General features: G+C 56.2%; 1 protein-coding gene across 2 annotated transcripts in view; it reads right to left on the bottom strand.

Annotated features, from left to right (window-relative positions):
- Window positions 1–4,896: 4,896 nt before the first annotated feature.
- The window catches only part of RGS10 (regulator of G protein signaling 10), a 39,613-nt gene continuing 23,444 nt past the window's right edge, over window positions 4,897–21,065 (bottom strand). For both annotated transcript variants that reach the window (XM_051824239.3, XM_051824240.3), the window contains exons 4-5: window positions 18,368–18,511; window positions 4,897–5,337 (exon numbers count right to left, since the gene is read on the bottom strand). In XM_051824239.3, the coding sequence (XP_051680199.1) occupies window positions 5,191–5,337; window positions 18,368–18,511 (291 nt within the window). In that variant the 3' untranslated portion in view covers window positions 4,897–5,190. The remainder of the gene's footprint in view (window positions 5,338–18,367; window positions 18,512–21,065) is intronic.

Below are 21,065 nucleotides of genomic sequence, written 5' to 3'. Positions count from 1 at the left end.
TTCCCGAGAAACGATCGTACGAGGCAGAATCTCCTCTCGGACAATCCCTTTGCCACAACAGTTTTAAAAATGGAGTTTCAGTGCTTAAATAAGAAGAAAACAGTTTGCCTGCGTTGCAAAACGGCACATAAACTGTGCTGGAATTAGCACAGGGGAAACATTTATCTTCCAGATAATCTCAAAACAGGACTTCTTTGGGATGGTGTATAATTGTGTTTACTGGCATGGAAAGATGCTCATGACGTATGGCTAAAGGGGAAACACTGGTTGCAAAGACAAAGCCAGACTTTTTCCACGGAGCAGGAGCTCGGCTTGGCTGGCTGCGGCCAGGCTCTCTCTGCTAACAGAAGAAAAGTGGGACTGGATGCAGACAGCTGGGAGAACAGGGACAGAGTTGCACTGTGCAGCTGGAGCGACCAAGGGTGAGCCTGAGCTGCAGCTGACCCTGGCGGAGGGCGAGAGCTGCGGGGCTCCACAGCCCTGGGTCCGGTCCTGCCACGGACCTCGCCCCCCTATGACCTGGCCAGGGTCAGTTCCAGGGACACAGTGGAAGTCACGCCCCTGTATGCACACCGGGGAGGCGCTCAGGACGCGGTGGGCTCCTCTGGGCCTGTGTTTTTGTGACAGTTGCATACATTGGGAGCCACACTGAGGCGGCAGTGAATGAGACCCCGGCCATGGTCCCGCAAGCCCCACGCCGGCCATGCGCCCAGCACCACCTGTCCGCGGTGCCCACTGCTGCACCGCAGGAGACCCTCGGTGGGGAAAAGCCACGGAAGCCCTCGGCGAGCTAGCGGTACGGGACCGTGGAGCACTTTGGGAAATGCGAGTCCTCGGACAAGTACAGCCGAAATGAAAGTAAATAACGCCCGAATGTGAGTCATGACCGCCGGCCTCGCGGTTCGCGTTGCTTGTAAACAATGCGGCCTCCCAAAGTGGGAGCCATGGCCTGGGCGCCCGGGACCATGCCTCGGCCCCCCTGCGGGAGAGGACCCGTGTCCTCAGGAGCTGGGCCCCGGGGGCCTCGGGGGATGACCCCGTCGTGATCTGGCCAGAACAGAGCGCTTGTTTTCACGTCTGGTCAAAGAACGGGCCTCACCGCCAGCGTCAGCATCCTGATATTTAGGGGAAAGGCAAAACAACTCAGCGGTGAACTTTGGAGATGAACACAGCCGACGGCTCACGTGCCCCGGGCTCCCCTGGGGTGGTGGTGTGGGGGGGTGCTGGCCACTTTCTGTCTTGAGGCAGTTTTGGGGACGATCCCACATGGTCTCTGACCAGTTACTGCCAAGGGCCCCCGTCTTTCATCCCCCTCCATCCCTGGGTCCAGCGTGCAGTAGACGCTCACTGAAGTTTGTTCCGAGAGTAACCGAGCGTCTTTGCTGCAGGCCGACATCCACCCCAGCCCTGGCTGCCCAGAGACAGAGTGGGCGCTGGCCTGACTCCGACCTCACAAGCAGGTGCTTTGTGCCAGTGTGCAGGGAGTTGCAAGGGGACCGCAGCACGCCTCAGGGGAGTTCTGTGATTGAGAAGGCAAGATCCGCAGGACTGTGGGGAGAAACGAGACCATAGCTTGCTCTCAGAACGCCAGGCCGGTCAGCAGAGCAGGGATGGAATGCGAGGTCACAGAGGAAAAGGCTACAGGGCTGTGTTCTGTGCACACGGGCAATGAGATCAGGGCCCAGATTCTGGAGCTATCAGATAACGCACATGTTGCCATAGGGCTACAGGGAACAATGGCCCACTGGGGGTTGCACAGGGACTCCGCCTAAGGCATTGACTGGCGTTGGAAGATTTAAAGCAGGTGCCCCAGCGGACACAGCAAAATGAACCTGTGGTCTGCAGGCTGAGCGTGAGACCCCTGTGCATGGTTGTTTTTATTCTGATGCTTGGACATCCGGGGCCTTGCCGACACTGGAGGGACTGCCCCTCCCAGGGCTAGCTACTCCCTCGAGATGGCAAACCAGCAGAGTGCACCTCTCGTATGCACCCAGCCCAGGCACCGCCCTCATCTAGCCACCTGCTCTAATCACGCCAGGGCCAGGCACCAGACGGCCAGGGGCAGTCCCTACACTCCAGAGCCCACTGAGACGACTCAAACCTGCAGGCCCTGCTGCTCTCCCAGGCAAACACAGGAAGGGCTCCTGCCCACACTTTCCCCTGCTTCTGCCTCCTGGTTGACCCGGGTGCTTCCCCCAAGGGTCCCCACACCAGATAGGTGCTCCCTCCTCTTGGGGGTCGTGAGGAACCAACTGCCTCCACAGTGGCACCTGTTTCCTGATCTGGTGGCCTCACTATGTCTGAGTGATAAGGGAGCCTATTTTTTAAAATCCCTACAGAAGGTGGACTTATGGCACAGTGGTTAAAATGCTGCTTGAGACAGCGGCCTCCCATTCAGGTCCTGGGGTCTGGTATCAGCTCCACTCCTGATTCCAGCTTCCTGTTATGCAGGTAGCAGCAGGGGATGGATCAAGTACTTGGGTTCCCACCATCTACGTGGGAGACCTGGATTGAGTTCCAGCCTCAGCTGTTCCAGGCATTTGGGGAATAAACCAGTAGATGGAAGCTGTTTGTCTCTGCTTACAAATCAATAAAAATTAATTTTTGAAACATCTGTAAGATCCACTGGAAAGTAAGTCATCCCCCCATCACATGTAAGTTCTTGCCACCATCGGCTCTTGGTTAGCTTCACAGTCTCTGGTGCACGGCAGGTGCGATTTAAACGGATGGATGGACAGACGCAGGGATGGAGGGGCTGGACAGATGCACTGATCCGGCCACGTGGGTTCCCTGCACTTCAGCCTCACTCTTGCACTTCTCAGGACACCGGATTCTGTCTAAGCCTCGGTTCTGGGATAAGCGTTGACCTTGATGGTCAGCAAAGCCAGTGGAGGCAGCGTGTGAGCCCACACCGGTGGGAGTCAGCTGGGGTTAAACTTCTGCAGCTGACAGGCCTCCGCTTCCCAGGGAGCTCCTAAAGGGGCTGGGGTGGGGTGTTTTTCTTTCACAAGCTTCTGGCAACTCTGGCTTTTTCCTTGATTCAAGTGCTCATCAAGAGAGTGCCATCGCAACAGCATCTCGGAACCCAGTGGTACAAGGGGTGAAGTCAGACAGAGGCCTCCGGCGCTGGGACCTGCCCAGGACAGGCTCTCCAAAGGGGGCTGGCCGGGCTGCCCTGCACCTGCCTGCGTTCACAAGGGGGTGTATGCAGGTGGGGGTCTGCACCCCTGCACTTTTCTTATGGAACCTGGGCTGTTTCTCATCTTCACTCTTTTTTTTTTTTTTTTTTTTTTTTGACAGGCAGAGTGGACAGTGAGAGAGAGAGACAGAGAGAAAGGTCTTCCTTTGCCGTTGGTTCACCCTCCAATGGCCGCCACGGCTGGTGCGCTGTGGCCAGCAGACCGCGCTGATCCGATGGTAGGAGCCAGGTACTTATCCTGGTCTCCCATGGGGTGCAGGGCCCAAGCACTTGGGCCATCCTCCACTGCACTCCCTGGCCACAGCAGGGAGCTGGCCTGGAAGAGGGGCAACCGGGACAGAATCCGGCGCCACGACTGGGACTAGAACCCGGTGTGCCGGCGCCGCAAGGCGGAGGATTAGCCTAGTGAGCCGCGGCGCCGGCCCATCTTCACTCTTTAAAGTGCCTCACGTGCTCTGCCTGGCACAGAGCTGAACGTCTCTGACAACAGGATTCTTGAAGTCATCGTCACTGTCTCACTCCAGGTCCTGAAAGCAGGGAGGGAAGGAGAGGGCAGAGGCAGGAGGAGGCCTGGGTGGGGAGTATCTGTGGAGCGTGGAGAACCCCTGGCTTCCTCTTTCTGATGAGTATCCAGGTTATACTGAGCAGTGAACGTGGCTCCCCCAAACCATTCCTTCCCCCAAGCCCAAGAAGGAAGGGGTGGAACACAGCAAGAGACAACGAGGCCACAGAAGCTGGGCTGTGCCAGGGGTCTGCACAGCGGCGGGTGTGTGGTGGAGCTACTGTGCACTTTACACAGAACTGTGGCTAACCACAGGCATCACCCCCATACTACTATTAAGCTGCCCCCTACCGCGCCCTGAGCCCCATCTCGCTCCAAAGTGTCCTGGTTTGATTGATAAATTACCAAGCCAGTCTCGGGAATTTGCAGATGGGGGAAGGGTCTGGGTCTGGAAGCAGCCGAGGCTGGTGGCTCCGTGCAAAAAGGAGTCTCAAGTTTGAGCCAAACACACAGGGGGAGGTCTGGCAGCAACGCCCAGCGCTCGCAGGGCACAGACGTTAGCCAAAGGGAACCGAGCCTGACCCTGGAAGCAGCGCGCCCAGGGCTGGCAGGGACACCCTGGCAGAGCTGTGGTCACGGCCTCCCTCCCGGGAAAAGCCGACTCCAGCCGGAGTGAACCAGTCCCGCAGTCGGAGAAGCAGAGCAGGAAGGTCAGGCTCTGACCGCAGATAGGCCCCAGGAGCAGGGGACTCTGGGCTCCTACAACCCGCTCAGCACCCGCCGTGCGCCACTGTCCCATCAACACCACCTCGAGCTGCCACGGGGCCCTGGAACAATTTCCCACTTGTCTCTTTTTCCGGCTGAGATCTTGTTTCTATCAAGATGAACTGTGTGTCTGTGTTGCAGGAAATGTCACGACTGTGGGCAACCCCAGCACCAACCCGCACACGGGAACTCAGCACCCCGAGGGCGCTCACGCTCAGGCTCCCCGGGTCTTCAGTGGTCGGTGACTCAATGTCCTTTTCTAGAAAGGGACTGGTTCTCGGGCAGTAAAAGGCTATGAGCAGATGATACCCCCAGCAGCCGGGATCTGTCAGATCAACTCACACTGTAGTTAATCTGCCAAGTGGATCTGTGGATACGCACAACTCTGAACCAGAGAGGCAGGGCACAGACTGACCAGGTCAGAGGTGGCTGCACGGTTCACCTTGTGGCCTCACATGAGGTTTAATCAAAGGATAAAATGCTCAAAGTGTCCAGTGTTGAAGGAGGCTCTGTCTCGTGAACTAAACTTTCCAAGCTATTTGTTTTTATGTAAGATTAGCCATCATGCAAAACTTACGGGTCAAGCAGTTAATAAAACACGCACAGCCCACAAAAGGGTTTGCACATTCCAGTCCTTGCACACAGCAAAGCCACTGGAAACCCCGCACGGTCCTGAGTGAGGTCCTTCGCTTCCTCCCGCCGGCGCCCCGGAGTCTTGGGGGGCTCATGTGTTGTAAATTCTGGAAGCCCTCTTGGCCGCAGTCTGCGTGTCGGGCGGGTCTTCTTCCTCTTCCTCGGTTTGCTTGTGTTTCAGAAACAAGTCAGACTTCAAGAAGCGGCTGTAGCTGTCATACTTCATGAGATTGAAGATCTGAGGAGGAAGAGAGAAAGACTGTGAGAGCGGAGTCTAACCCAGGCCATGAATCATCCTATCCACTATTTATTAAATACCTCGTCTGTGCCAAAGAAGACAAAGACGGAGAAATAAACACAGGGAAAGCTAAAGTGAGTGTGCTGGCCGAGATTTCCTGGGGGGTTCTGGTCGCCGTGCAGACATCCCCCTGGGATAACAAATACACCTTTACTTCACACAGCACTAACACAGCCCCTTGATTCAAGGGGTCTGTCAAGGTCTCCACTTCTTCGGGGTAAAGAGCATAGGGCCGTGTCTCTCCAAGGACCTGACATAGAAAGGCAGAGGCAAGGCGTGTCAAAGGTCACTGCGGATCAGACGATGCCCGGGGCGTGAAGACACCTGTCTGTCTGGCACCTGAGACCTCACCCATACCTCTCAGGATGCCGCCAGGCAGAACCAGGCTTCCTCACCGCAGGGCGAGGGAGTAAAGCCACAGCCTCAGCAGAGAGCCCGCAGGACCACATCCCAGCGAAGGAACAGAGCAAACACGGGTGCGGGGAGAGCGGCTGGGGAGCAGTCTAGAAAAGCCATCGTCAGGTGTGTCAGCCTGGGGGCCCTGACGGGGCCTCAGGCTCTGGGTTAGAAGCTAATGCTGCTGGCACCGCAGCTGCTCAGAGCACAGAGCCCCCTTGGCTTCCTCTGCACCTCTTCCGGGCCAGGGTCCTCGTGCCCAGTGCCCACTCCCCCACTCCCACACCATCGGGCTCCTCCCCTGTGCTGCGAGAGAGGGAAGGAAGAAGCAAAAAGGCAAGTGTTTCCTGCTGGCGAGGGCGTCTCTTACTCTTCATCTCTCTCTTTCGCGCTCTCTCTTGCTCTCTCGCTCTGTCTCACTCTCATTCAGATCTTTTTTTTTTAATTTATTTATTTAATTTATTTGAAAGGCAGAGAGGCAGAAACAGAGAGGAAGAGAGATCTTCCATCTGCTAGTTTACTCCCCAGATACCCACACCGTCCAGGGCTGGGCTGAGCCAGGCAGAAGCCAGGAGCCCAGAACTCCTTCCAGGTCTCCCACATGGTGGCCATCACCTGCTCCCTGCCAGGGTGTACATTAGCAGGAAGCTGGAATGGGACGTGGAGCCAGGATTTGAACCCAGGACTCTGCTATAGAACGTGCACATCCCAAGCCAACTGTCTTCACCGTAGTGCCAGACACCTGACCCTCTCAGACCTTCTGACTCAACTTTGAGAAGATGCTGCAGATCCAACATCCACACACTGCACCCTGGAGCCTTCCCTTGGTGGCACGAACACAAGCTCCACCACGTGGAATGTTCCAGAGGCGTCCGGAATGCTGCTCACTGCCAGGCGGAGTTCTCGAGTGGCGGAATCCTGACATCTTTTAAACCCCCTCTCGCAGCACGTGTGCATACACAGACTGAGTAACACAGCATCTGAGGGTCCTAAGGACTCGGAACACCTGCTTGGGGGACTTGGGGGGCGGGAGAGAATCCGGACCTCCCACCTCGACTGACACCTTCACTTCCGGAGACGGCTCTGACAGGGAAAACTGCCCGTGTCATTTTGCTCCTAAGCAGAGTCCACCACCCAGGGAAAGACTCTGGCTTTCTTTAGCCTGTCAGGCCACTGCCTGGCCTCACCCAGGGCCCGGCCAGTCTTGCCCAGGCTCTGAGACCCTCTGAAGCAGTCCCCGGTGTCGGAGGCATCACCTTGTGATCCCGGATGCGACTGTCCTAGGGGAGGTTTGAAGAAAGTGCTATTTTTGTAATCCCAGAAGACACAAGCCACAGCCAGGGGTGAGGAATGCCATTCGCAGCCGTGCTAAGCGAAAACACCCCAAAGGCGACAAAGTCAGGGATGGGTGCTCACGGTGAGACTGAAGGAACCAGCTGCATGAGGGAGGGGGAGGGCCCCCTGGCTCCCAGCCCCGCGCCCCCTCCCCACCAGGTCCCCCAGAGCCGGCACCCTGAGCAGGATGCGGCGCCCCGTCACATCTGAAGTCTGCGCGTGTGGGAGAGGAACATCCTGTTTGCCTGCACTGGGTCTGAGGCTCACTCTTCAAAGGAAGGAAGAAAAAAAGCCGGGGCTACAGGCTCCCAGGGCCAGAGCAGGTGGGGAGGGTAGGGGGCTGCTGGGGTGGGGGCAGAGGCGGCCCAGGGCTCTGCCCAGCGGTGGGTGTGCCAGGCAGGCAGAAATCACCTCTCACCGTTCTGGAGGCTGGAGGTCGAAGATCAGGTTGCCAGCAGGATGTGGGGTGTCCCACCCCCACCCCCGTCTGTGTCTTCATCCCCTCTTCTTAGGGAACACCAGTTGGACTGGATTAGGGCCCACTTGTGTGACCTCACACGCTGAGGGACGGGGTTAGCACTTTAACACGTGAACTTGAAGGGGGACACGATTCAGCCCCCCGCAGTGCATGGGAGACAGGCAGGACACAGGCCCTGGCAGGCTTAGCTCCCGAGCCCACCCCTGACCATCAGGCTCCGGGGCCGTTCATACGACAGAACACACGGTTGTTACAGCTGGGGAATGGGACAGCATTCAGCATTCGGCCCTGCTGCGAAGAAGCCCTTGAGGCCATCAGAGTGCTCAAGCCCCAGCTCCACTTCCAATGCCAGCTTCCTGCTAATGTGCACCTGAAAGGCAGCAGGTGATGGCAAGTGGTTGAGTCTCAGCCACCCACGTGGGAGGCCTGGACTGAGATCCCGGTTCAGACCTGGCCCCGCCCCAGGCATTGCAGCCTCTGGGGAATGAACCAGCAGATGAAAAATTTTCTGTTTTTCTCTTGCTGTCTCAGTCACATTGCCTTTCAAATAAATAAATAAGTAAACCTTTAAAAAAAAAAAAAGAATGTGACCTTAACTGGATATAGGACTGGTTAAGGGTCTCAAGGTGAAGTCATCCTACATTTAAGGTGGGCCCTAGATCCAAGGACTGGTGTCCTTCGAAGAAGACAGGGTCACACAGAGGGAGTGGCCATGTGCAGGCAGAGGCCGTGGCCAGAGAGCCGCACAGCAAGCCCGGCACGCCAAGGGCTCCCAGCCACTGCCAGCTCTCAGGAAGCCGGGACGAGGCAGGAAGGGTCCTCTCCCCTAGGGCCAGCAGAATGGGCCCAGCCCGGCCGACACCTCGACGTCCGACCCCGGCCTCCTCAGCTGCGAGAGAGCAAGTCCCTGCCATTCCAGGCCACTCTGTTGCGACGGCTCTGGCAATGAGCAGACCAGCTGACTGATGTCACTGTACTCTCACTCAAGACTCCACTGGGCCAGGACTCCCGGATGGGAAGCGCTGGCCTCACCGGGGCTGGACCATGACGGCCACCTGACCAGCACAGCCAGACTCCTCGCGACATCTGCGGGAACAGAAGAAAGCAGGGACAAACTGGGAGCAGGGGGAGCCTCAGGGTGGGCAGAAGGCCTGGGAGCGCAGCTGAGCAGGGGACCGGTTCGAGGCGGGCAGCCGGGGAGGCAGAAAGCTCAGGCTCGCAGAGGAGTTTCCTGCTGTATTTTTTTTTCCCAGCCAAGACAGCTGTGGCTTTGCACGGTTTCAAGTTTCGGCAGCCCCCGTGTCTGTGAGCCAGATGCCTGCACTGTGGACTGGTTAGCATCCACCACCGCCTAGGGATCCGCCCTGGGGGGAGGACATGGAGAGGAGGGAAAAGGGAGCCACCCAGGTGCCATACCCTCTCCGGATCCCAGGCTGGGCAAGCAGTGACCAGGGTTTACCTTCTGCAAGGGCAAACATTCACCTTCAGGCTGCTCACCCTCCCTGCAGAGAGCGAGGAGTCCAGCATTTTGCCAGTGACTCAGTGCCTTGCATTTTAGGCCTGGTCCACCTCATGCCACTTCTCAGACAGCAGGTGCACCTGCAGACCCGAGCGAACCCTCCACCGTGGCATCCAACCAGCACCGGGAGGAAAAAGCAGCCCTTGAATGCAGATGAGATTTCTATTGGCTTCAGGAACTTGGTTTGGTTTTTATACGAAACTTGCTGAGACGGCAGCAAGTGCTGCTGTCTCTGGACTGCAGTTCTAGGAGGTCCCCTCCCACATCCAGACCCGACATGCTTTCGCAGACAATGGAGAGCGCAGAGGCTCCCCTCCCTGCAGGTAACAAGGGTGGAATTCTGGGCGCATGAAGCCTGCATGGGCAAGGCACAAACAGGTGTGCCCACACCCCCCCCCCCCAGACGAAGACCCCTCCCCTTCCTCTCCAGTAGAAAGGTGCACCCAGGAGCCCTGGGGGCCAGCATGGGCCACATGGAAGGTTCTGTCACCATGGAGGGCGCCCCGTCCTATAGACAGGCTCACCAGAGATGGAAGGTGTGCCAGGGCTGGGATCAGAATTCCAGAGCGGGCTGGATGCAGCCAGAGAGAACCCCTGTGTGGGTAGAATCTGCCCGGCACAGTGGTGCGTGGGGCCGTTTGTCCACTTTCCCAGGGAATCCACTATTCTCCAATTCAAAGCCCCAGTGACGTGGTGCTTCCTGACTGCAGGGAGGTATTTTGCTTTGTCTTCTGTCGCCAGAGGGAGGGTTGAAGGCTCTGTGGCACCCGTCTGCCCCTCCTCTTCCCCTAGACACCATTTTACAACTGTAAAAAATGTTCAGAGAGCTTCCAACACCATCACTTATACCCCATCCCTCGAAGGCAAAAGGCTGTGGTTGACCTAAGGAGCCGGCTCTGCTTCCATTTCCAGGACAAACCACAGCCTGCCCTTCTGGCTCTGCACGCTGGGAAATGTTGGAAAATGCTGGATTCTGGGCGGGTTTGAGGTCTGGGAGGGAGCGTCAGCTGATACCCACGAGACTCTGACACCCCGAGCCAGCGCTGGCCACCTCTGCAGCCCAGGGGAGCTGGCCGTGCAGGGGAGCTCAGGCTGAGGTCCCATTTGGAGAAACAGGGGCCAAGGTGGGGGGGAGTGGACCCCCAACCTCCCACCCCTGGGCTAGGCGACCCCTCCTCTACCCCAGGTCCTCCGCGGCTGCTCCTGTCCTTGCTTTTCAACTTCTGTAAAGGAAGCACTTCTTGCATCTTGGGTTCTGGGAAAAGTCAAATTGCACTGCTTAAAAAGGGGCCCAATTCCAGGTCCTTTTCTGTGGGGGAAGTGGCTGGGGGTGCAGGTGCACCTGCGGCCAAGTCAAGCCTCTGAGGCTAGGGACTTCCTTTTTTTTTTTTTTTTAAGATTTATTTATTTATTTGAAAGGCAGAGTTACAGAGAGGCAGAGGCAGAGGCAGAGGCAGAGAGAGAGAGAGAGAGAGAGAGAGGTCTTCCATCTGCTGGTTTACTCCCTAGACGGCTGCAATAGCCAGAGCTGTGCCTATCCAAAGCCAGGAGCCAGGAGCTTCTTCCAGGTCTCCCACGCAGGTGCAGGGGCCCAAGGACTTGGACCATCTTCTACTGCCTTCCCAGGCCATAGCAGAGAACTAGATTGGAAGTGGAGCAGCCAGGACTCGAACCGGCACCCATATAGGATGCCGGCATTGCAGGCAGCATCTTTACCCACTACACTACAGCGCCGGCCCCTAGGGACTTCCTTTTGAGTGGAGTCAGCCACCTCCACTCTGCCTTCCAGGCTAAAATTTAGTGCCCACCTGAGTCTGGGCATGGCAGCAGGGCAGCCATCGAAATCCCTTCTTGGGGCTGCTGCTGTGGCACAGCAGGTTAAGCCATAGCCTGCAGTGCCAGCATCCTGTACAGATGTCAGTTCAAGTCCTGGCCGCTCTGCTTCCGATCCAGCTCCCTGCTAATGCACCTGGGAAAGTAACAGAAGATGGCCCAAGTGCTTGGGCCCCTGCACCCAGAAGTTCCTGGCTCCTGGCTTCAGCTTGGCCCAGCCCTGGCCATTGTGGTCATTTGGGGAGTGAACCAGAGGATGAAAGACATGTCTGTCTCTCTCTAACTCTGCCTTTCAAATAAATAAATAAATCATTTTTTAATAAAAAAAAAATCCCGTAAGTGTAAGCATTGTGACCCCTAAAATTAATGAAAGCTAATGAGTGCTCCACTGCCCCAAACCTATGCCATCCCTTACACCGATGGGGGAGGCAAGGGTCTCGAGACTGCCATTTGCAATGGCCTTGACCTTTCTCCTTCACAACCACTGGGTCCAGGGGACCGATTGAGCTGTGCTGGGAAATTCAACCCGGAGCCCTCACAGCAAGAAAGGTGTGTGAACTAGTGCTCAGGAACCCACTGGAGCCAAATTCTTGTGTTTAATCTATCCTACGGGTCTGCATTGTTAAGCCACTGCTTATGATACTGGCACCCCATTTCAGAGCACTGGTTCAGATCCTGGCCGCTCTGCTTCCAATCCAGCTCCCTGCCAATGCGCACTGGAAAGCAGCAGATGATGGCCCCAGTGCTTGGGTCCCTGCACCCATGTAGGAGATCCAGGCAGAGTTCCGGGTTCCTGACTTCAGCCTGACCCAGCCCCAGCTGTTGTGGCCATTTGGGCAGTGGACCAGTGGATGGGAGAACTCTTGCTCTCTGTCTCTCCCTCTTCCTCTGCCATGCCATCTTTCAAATAAATAAAATGAAATAAATCTTAACAATGAATAAATCTTTCCTCTGGCACAGTTCCTCATCCCCAAGAAGACTGGTAAGCACTCTTTTTTTCTTTTATTTATTTTTGGACAGGCAGAGTAGACAGTGAGAGAAAGAGACAGAGAGAAAGGTCTTCCTTTTGCCGTTGGTTCACCCTCCAATGGCTGCTGCGGCTGGCACACCACGCCGATCCGAAGCCAGGGGCCAAGCGCCTCTCCTAGTCTCCCATGTGGGTGCAGGGCCCAAGCACTTGGGCCATCCTCCACTGCACTCCTGGGCCACAGCAGAGAGCTGACCTGGAAGAGGGGCAACCGGGACTAGAACTGTGTGCTGGCGCCACAGGTCGAGGATTAGCCTAGTGAGCCGTGGCGCCGGCCTCTTTTTTTTTTTTTTTTTTTTTTTTTTTTTTTTTTTTGAGAGACAGAGAGGGAGAGATCTTTCATCTGCTGGTTCACTCCCCAAGTTGCCTTGACAGCCAGGGCTGGGCCAGGCCAAAGCCAGGAGCCAGGACTCCATCTGGGTCTCCCACCTGGAAAGCAGTGGCCCAAGTACTTCAGCCATCTGCTGCTGCTTTCCCAGGCCCTTCAGCAGGGAACTTGAAGGGAAGGAAAGTATCCAGGACTCAAACCAGCACTCGGATACAGGAGACCGTACCCCATCACAGGTCACAGGTGGCAGCTTAACCCCTGCCCCACAACACCGGGCCCCCAGTACCGTGTTTTCAGATGTTCCCAGTAAGGTCTGCCAGAACCAAATGGATTTCCCACTAAGAAGGCAAGAGAGGTAGGCCTGAGGGACACTAACTTCACTTCACCGTCTCCGAACTACACAAGCTTTCTTTTCTTTACCTTTACAATGGACGTGTACTAACTCAACAATTAAAAATAATTTTAGGGCAGGTGTTTGACGCAGTGGCTAAGACACCACTTGGGACACCCACTGGGACGTCCGTGTCCCATATCAGCATGCCTGGGTTCAAGTCCCGGCTCAGCTCCCACTTCTAGCTTCCTGTTAATGCATACACCGAGAGGCAGCAGGTGGCGGCTCAAGTAGTTGGGTTGCTGCCACCACCCAGGTGGGAGACCTGGATTGAGGTCTGGGCTCCTGGCTTCGTGAATTCTGGCCCAGTCTTGACTGCTTCAGGCATCTGAGGATTGAACCAGCAGAGGGAAGACCTGGGGCCCATGGTGGGGCACAAGAGTCGGCTGAGGGGCCGGCAGTGTAGCATGGCAGGTAAAGCTGCCACCAACAGTGCTGGCATCCCATATGGATCCCATATCCCATCCCACTTCTGATCCAGCTCTTTGCTGTGGCCTGGGAAAACAGCAGAAGATGGCCTAAGTCTCTGGGCCCCTGCACCCACGTGCCCACGTGGGAAACCCAGAAGATGCTCCTGGCTTTGGATCAGCTCAGCTCTGGCTGTTGCAGCCATCTGGGGAGTAGACCAGCGGATGGAAGACCTCCCCCCAACACCCCCTCCCCCTGCCTCAGCCTCTCTGTAACTCTGCCTTTCAAATAAATAAATTAATTTAAAAAAAAAAAAGAGCTGGATGAACCAAAGCCCTGGGCTGCAGTTCTGTTCCCAGCCTCTCCATGTTGCACAACCTCAGGCTGATCGTGTCATCCCCCTCTGTGACCCTGGGCCAGCCGTGTGCCCTCCCCGACAGAGAACCTTCTCACTTACACACTGAGGCGCCAGGTCCTCCTTCCCTAAGAATGCCTGAGAATCACATGAGCTGCACACAAAAGCGTCGGGTGAACCGCGAGGAAGTGTCGTCTTAACGTCGTCCAGGTCTCGCTGAGGTATAGGAGACTGACACACGCACTCTTCGTTGTTGGCAGGTAGGGACCCGAGGCTTGCTGAGGGTCAGGCTGGGAACTCTGCCACACTTTCAGAAGTCACGTGAACCCAGGGTTCCCCCACCTCGGCACTGTCACACTTCGCACCAGATAGTTCTGTGTCATGAGCTGCTCTGTGCACTGTGGAGTGCAGAGACACATCCCTGGCTTCTGCCCAGTAAGCACCAGTAGCAAGCCCCTCCCCCGAGCTGTGACGATCAAAAATGTTTCCAGACACTGCGCAGTGTCCCCAGCTGCCCCCCAGTCGGGAACCACTGCATCCAGCATCCACCCTCCCGTTCCTTTTGAGAGGGCATCCGGCAGCCCGGGAGTCAGCTAAGACGCCTGCGCCGCCGCCAGAGGACCAGGGCTTCATCCTGGGCTCGGGCTCCTGACTCCAGCTTCGAACCAATGCACACCCTGGGAGGCAGCAGCTCGGGCCCCGCCCACCACTCACTACCCTGCACTCCAGCACACACACCCAGCTGGTTCCTGCCTCAGGGCGTTTGCACCTGCCTGTCCCAGGAAGGCCCTGCCCGCCTGACAGCCGGGGATCAGCCTCCGGAGGAGCCCTCCCTGCCGGTCTCAGCCCCCTCCTGGCTGCTGTGTTTCCTTCCTGGCATTTCTCTTTCTCTGTTCTCAAGGGGTGGACAGGCACGGACCTCGCTGCACACACACAGCTCCCAGCTCGGTCCCTGGCACACAGCAGGCCCTCCATCTAGACTGGTGGCAGAAAGCAATGAATGGAAGAACAAATCCACAAACTGAGACAGATCTCCAGGGAGTGGGCTTTGAAAATAAAACATTTTATAGAAGAAGACACTGCAGGAAATTCATCAGCAAAACCAGCCCTTTGCAGGAGGCTGGCTGTCTGCCTTCCTGTTTCCTTCAGCATCAGGTTATCCACAGCCAGCACAGTGCCGGGTACACAAGCAGGCCGAGTGTGCGAACTGAACTAAATCAGTGAATGACCTCTTCCCTCGAAGGACCTTCCAGGTGGCAAACTCTCAAGCCCCCAGGCCTCTCTTAGGGTGTCCTTGCTGCCACAACCTAACTTTGGCTCGGTGCTGTGGGGTCGTCTTGGTCACCACCCTTTAGCTCAGGGATGCCCACAGTGTGACGTGTGGCAAGGCGGTCCTGACTGTCCATCACGCCACAACCCCTTCCGGCCCCTCAAATCTGCTCTGAACTGAAAAACCAGGATCTGTCAGAACCATGTAGAAACCAAGAGTAAAGAGGACCTGAGTGAGAACACAGGACGCTCTCCTTTAAACACCGGGCAGGCATGTGACCCGGCAGCCCTGGATCCCGACTCCAGCCTCCTGCTAATGCAGACCCTGGGAGGCGGTGGTGATGGCTCAGGTCTAGACCCCTGCCACTCAACATGGGAGACCTGGATTGAGTTCCTGGTTCCCAGCTTCAGCCATTGTGGGCATCTGGGAAGTGGGCAGACTGGAGTGTTCCATCTAATTTTAAACAATTTAAGAATAAAATCAATACGGTGCATGGATATCAGGCCCAGCGATCGGAGGCCCGCCCTCTAGATTCCAGCTGTGCCCCCAAAGCCAAGGCCGCCCCCTCAGCACCTCCCAGGAGGCACAGCCAGCTCTGCCCCACCCACGAGGCGCCCAGCTGGTGAGCAGGGTGCGAACGCAGCCCAGCGTGCTCCAAGCCGAAGCCCGCAGGCAGCTTTCGTGGATGGGACAGCACCTGCTGCCGCCTGTGTTCCCCTCTGCCGCACAGGCCCCAGAGGGGGCCTCCGGGGAGCCACATTTCCATGGTTACCCAGGCCTGAAGCACTTCTCCAAAGTGAAACAGAGCCCAGGGACTCTGTGACAGCTCAGAACCCAAACCTCTGACTGTCCCCTGATGATGCCTTGGGACAACTGTCAATGCCTCTTTCTCCTCAAATAAAGGGCAAAAAGCACTGTTTACCATCAATCGTTTGCAAACCACATCTACTAGACGTGTGCACGTGTGCGTATATAGGAAAAAAGACAGAAAGTCTAGAAATCAGGTAATACTTAGTGGTTCTCTACAGCTATGGAATCATGAGGGCTTTTTTCTTCTTTTTATTTTAATTTCTCAAGCATCTTTTGTTTAGCATGTATGCCTTTTAAAGTTAGGTATGAAGTATAACAAAATGTTTGGAAAAACTGGAGTTAAAAGATAAGTTTGTTTTGGTGCTAAAATTTGTATAATCCATGCATACCAGGAGTCTTCAAAGACCTCATGAAACATGCATATTTGGAAAAAATACAAATGAATTTCAAATTTTTCTGCACCAAAATAAACTTTTTTTTTCTTTTTAAAAGATTTGTTTGCTTGAAAGAGTTACACACAGGGAAAAATCTTGAATCCACTGGTTCACTCCCAAGATGGCCCAAGATGAAGCCAGGAGCTTCATCCAAGTCTCCCACATGGGTGGCAGGGGCCCAAGCACTTGGGCCATCCTCCACTGCTTTCCCAGGTACATTAGCAGGGAGCAAGATCAGAAGTGGAGCAGCCAGGACTTGAACTGGTGCCCATATGGGATGCTGGCATTGCAGGGGGTGGCTTTACTCTATTGTGACACAATGCTGGCCCCTAGGCTTATCTTTTAATTCCATTTCCCCAGGACTGCTTTGAATATGCATGTACATGCCAAGTATGGCAGGGAGCTCACCGGGCCAGCTGTTGGTAGGGAGTGTTGTGATACCTACAACACCGGCCTGACTTTAAGCACGCTAGGAGCTTTGAAGACATTCTGAGGTGCGGGGGTGGAGGGGAAGGAGATCTCCATGTGACTCTGCCCACAAAAGCTTCCTTTTCAACACACTGCCACTTCCTTTCCCTTCCAAGTGCATGCCCACGGCACCCTCCCCACTGGCTCAACATCAACACCTCCAGGAGGCCCTTACATCTAACTAAACGGGAACTAAAATTCCTTGATACCCACATTTCATTCCGAATTCATGTGGAATCTGCACTTGCCACTGTGTTTCCTGGGAACCATTCCCATCTACATTTTTCCACCTATCTTGTGTTCCAATGCCGAGGCCTCTTGGATGCTGGAACACGCCCCGGGCTCTGTGCACGACCCTGGCCGGTCAGCGTCTGCAGCATCAGCATCACCTGGGCATGCCCAGGAAGGCTGGCTCCGCCCACCCGGGAACCACAGTGAGTGGTTAACTCCCCACCACCTGTTTTAACAGGCTCTGAAGGTGATTCGGGTTGGCTCACATTTGGGAACCGCTGAATTAGAAGCTAGTCTCCGCCGGTGCCACAGCTCACTGGGCTAATCCTCCACCTAGCGGCACTGACACACGGGGTTCTAGTCCCGGTCGGGGCACCGGATTCTGTCCCGGTTGCCCCTCTTCCAGGTCAGCTCTCTGCAGAGGCCCGGGAAGGTAGTGGAGGATGGCCCAAGTGCTTGGGCCCTGCACCCCATGGGAGACCAGGAGAAGCACCTGGCTCCTGCCATTGGATCAGTGCGGTGCGCCGGCCGCAGCGCGCCGGCCGTGGTGGCCATTGGAGGGTGAACCAACGGCAAAGGAAGACCTTTTTCTCTGTCTCTCTCTCTCTCACTGTCCACTGTCTCACTGTCCTTTCAAAATAAATAAATAAATAAATAAAAATAAAAAATAAAAAAAGAAGCTGGTCTCCACCTGTGCTGGCGAGGGAGGCCTTTGCTTCCTCGGTTGGAACAAGATGCAGGAGTCCTGCCTGGTCTGTGTCCTCCGGCTCATGGGAACAGAGCCTAACAGGAGCAGTCACATCTGTCATCGGCATCTACAGCAGCCCCTCTCCTTTAAGTGCCAGAAAACCAGCACCCGCTCCCCTGGGTCCACCTGCCAAACCTAGTTTCTGGGGCCAGCATTGTGGTGTGACAGGTAAAGCCACTGCCTGAGATGCAGGCATCCCACATGGCCCCTGGATGAGTCCCTGATGCTCCATTTCTAATCCAGCTCCCTACTAATGACCTGGGCAAAGCAGCAAAAGATGGTCCAAATACTTGGGCCCCTGCACCCATGAGGGAGACCCAGAAGAAGCTCCTGGCTTCAGCCCGGCCCAGCCGCAGGTGTTGCAGCCATTTGGGGAGTGAACCAGCAGATGGAAGACCTCTCTCTCTCTCAAATAAATACATAAATCTTTAAAACAAACAAACCAGGCTGATTTCCCCTGTAATGTGCAGGTGCAAGGTGCTGCCCAGTACCGTTCACTCTGCACCTGGCGCAGGGGTCGTGTACTGATCCAGCTGACAGGAGAAGCAGGTGGAAGCGTTTGAATGGTCCACAGAAACAGCCCCGGGCTCCCTGCCCCTGTGAGACCCTGTGCTTGCTTTCTGGATTTTCTGTCCGCCCCTACCTTCGGCAGTAACCACACGGCGCCTCCTCAGTGTTGGTTCCTCCACCGGCTCCCAGCCTCCCTCCCCATCTGGGTTGAGAAAGAACAGAACCCTGATGTTCACACTGTGTATAGACCAGGACTCGGCAGGTGGCAGGGAGACTCCTGCGGGTCACCCCGAGCCTGGGGGCGCCGTGTCCTTGCCTGTCCACACCACGACCCCTCAGTGTGTCCTGCAGGTGGGGTGTCCCTGAGGGCTCCCAGGCCTGGGCTTACTGCAGGTTTTCCAATCCAGGTGCAGGCAGGGGAGTGAGTACCTGGTCCTGGAGCTTCTGGAACATCAGCGGGTGCGGCTCCTCCAGGATCTTTTCATTGAGCCGAGACTGGCCCTCCACGTTGACCTGTGATGAGGCCTTGCTGGACAGGAAGGTCATGTAGATCTCCTTTGCTTTTTCTTGCATCTGGAGGACATGGTGGGGTGGGTGTTATCTCCAAGCACAGCCCTTCCTGGCTTGAACCCAGCTTACCACCCCCCCACCCCCCCCACCCCCCCGCCAGGCTCAGATGTTGCTGCCACAGCAAGAAAGCAGCTGCCACCTGCAGCCCAGCTCCACCGGGGAGCTCCTGGCAGCCCAGTCCTGACCCTGCTCCCTTCCAGGAATCTACAGCCACCTCTCCAGTCACAAAACTGCTCTGCTAGCCATTTGCAAATGAAGGCAGAGTGAGCATTCAGAACACTTAGGGTCATCTTGGGAATCCTCCAAAGTGAGGAACCGTGGGACTATCACTCAGCCATGAAAAGGAATGAAGTGCTGAGCCAAGGGGCCTGCACTGTGGCGTAGTAGGTAAAGCCTCTGCCTGTAGCGCCGGCATTCCATATGTTCAAGTCCCGGCTGCTCCACTTCTGATCCTGCTCCCTGCTAATGCACCTGGGAAAGCAGTAGCAGACGACCCAAGTGCCTGGGCCCCTGCACCCATGTGGGAGGCCCAGAAGAAGCTCCTGGCTCCCAGCTTCGGATCAGCCCAGCTATGGCCCATTACAGCCATTTGGGGAGTGAACCAATAGATGGGAGATATATATTCTCTCTCTCTCTCTCTCTCTCTTTCTAACGCTACCTTTCAAACAAATAAATAAATCCTTATTTAAAAAAATACTGAGCTGTGCTATAACCTGTATGGACTGTGGAAACAGTGCTAAATGAAAAAAGTCCTAGGGCAGCAGATTCTAATTCTGGCTGCTCCACCTCTGATCCAGCTCCCTGCTAATGCGCCTGGGAAGGCAGCAGAGGATGGCCCAAGTGCTCAGGCTCCTGCACCCACGTGGGAGACCCAGATGGAATTCCAGGCTCCTAACTTCAGCTTGGCCCAGCCCTGGCCATTAGGTCATTTAGGGAATGAATCAGCAGATGGAAGATCTCTCTCCCTCTCTTTCTCTGTTACTCTGCCTTTCAAATAAATAAATCTTGAAAGAAGGAAGGGAGGGAGGGAGGGGGAGAGGGAGAGGGAGAAAGAAGCCAGTCCAGCATAGAAGGCCATACTGCGTGACTTCATGCATAAGAAATATCCAGAATGGGCAAATCCACTCAGCAGGAGCCCAGTGGTTGCGGGGGGCTAGGGAGTGGAGAAGTGAGGGCTCTGCCTGGATGATGACAAAGCTACAGAGGCAGACCGTGATGACGGCTGTGCAACTCTGAGGATGTACCCAACACCACTGCATGTGCACTTGCAGATGTGTGAAATGCTATAATGAGGGCCTATAATGGCTTAAATGGTAAATTTTGTGTAATGTGCATTTTGCCACAATTTAAAAAATCAAATTAAATGATGCACACATATCCTACAGCTATCAGACACGTGCTAGGTGTGGTTCCGTTTCCTCAATCCCCTGAACACACAACCCAGTGCCATCCCCGGCAGGTCCCTTGCCAGGTGAGCACAAGGGCCGGGACACGTGATGCGGCTGAGGAAGCTCCCAGGGAGCTCAGGCCTGCTCTGCCTCCCGAGCCCTCGGATGTGCTCCGTCCACACTGGCGGGAGACCCCTCGGCCTTCCCAGGCAGGGGGTTCCTTCCTTCTGGTAACGAGGCACTGAGGACAAGCTGTGGGGACCGCTTCCACTGTCTGCCTGAATTCCCAGGTGCAGCCCTGCTGGGAAGCACAGCCCTCCTGAAGCCCCCACTGCCTCCAAGATGCCCCCTGTCTGCACTCCTGTCTGCCCAAAACCCAACCACGCAGCCCAGGCCCACGCGCTGATGGGCAGGGGACGGCACCCAGCGCGCCTGCTCCTGCAGGGCTTCCCCCGAGAGCTCTGTTTTCTTTCAGAGAAAGGAGACTTCCTGTGCAGGAGCACCCGGATGGGGGCTGTTGCTCTCAACAGTCGCTCCAACGTGTCTCCTTACCCTGCACTGTGAGGCAGATGGCAGAGGCCTTGACGTGCAGCCACCCAGCTATGATTTGGGGGTGGTGGAGGAAGTTGGGGGGGTCTGGAAAACTACCCCCCTTTCAGCACCCACCTGGTGCCCCAGGCATGCTGCAGAGCAGGGCTTAGGGAACCCCAGGTGCTGAAAATCTTGGCTCTTAGAGAAGCCACTAGAAGGTTTCAATAACGGGGGCCTGAAGACAGGGGGACGGTGGTCCCTTTTTGGCCCCAAGAGGCCCAGGCCTGTCCAGCTCCGTTGTCCCCAAGAAGGCCAGCCTGTCCCAAGCTTGCAGGCAGCTGGCCGGGGCGCGGCCTGGCCCTCCCTGACCAGCAGTGAACTGACACCAGACCAGGGGCCCAGGACTGGCCTGGGGTCCGGGGGTGAGATCCAGGCATAGCAGTACTTGGGAATGGCTCCCCGAAGCCACTAGCCGCCCTCCTCCCACCCCCACTGTCAGGAAGGAATATTTTTGGAAAACCACTTCCTGTTTGAAAGCTACTTCGTAAATGTCCGATTTCAGCCGGCTAGAGGAGCAAACTCCACACAGAGCTCCAGGGGCCGAAAGCATGCGGTCCCCTCCCCCCACCCCAGCCCAG

The sequence above is a fragment of the Oryctolagus cuniculus genome, chromosome 15, assembly GCF_051225735.1.
Source record: "Oryctolagus cuniculus isolate XC-2025 breed Fujian yellow rabbit chromosome 15, ASM5122573v1, whole genome shotgun sequence".
NCBI lineage: Eukaryota > Metazoa > Chordata > Mammalia > Lagomorpha > Leporidae > Oryctolagus > Oryctolagus cuniculus.
Note: the sequence above shows the minus strand (reverse complement) of the source record. Positions and strands in the feature narration are given on the sequence as shown.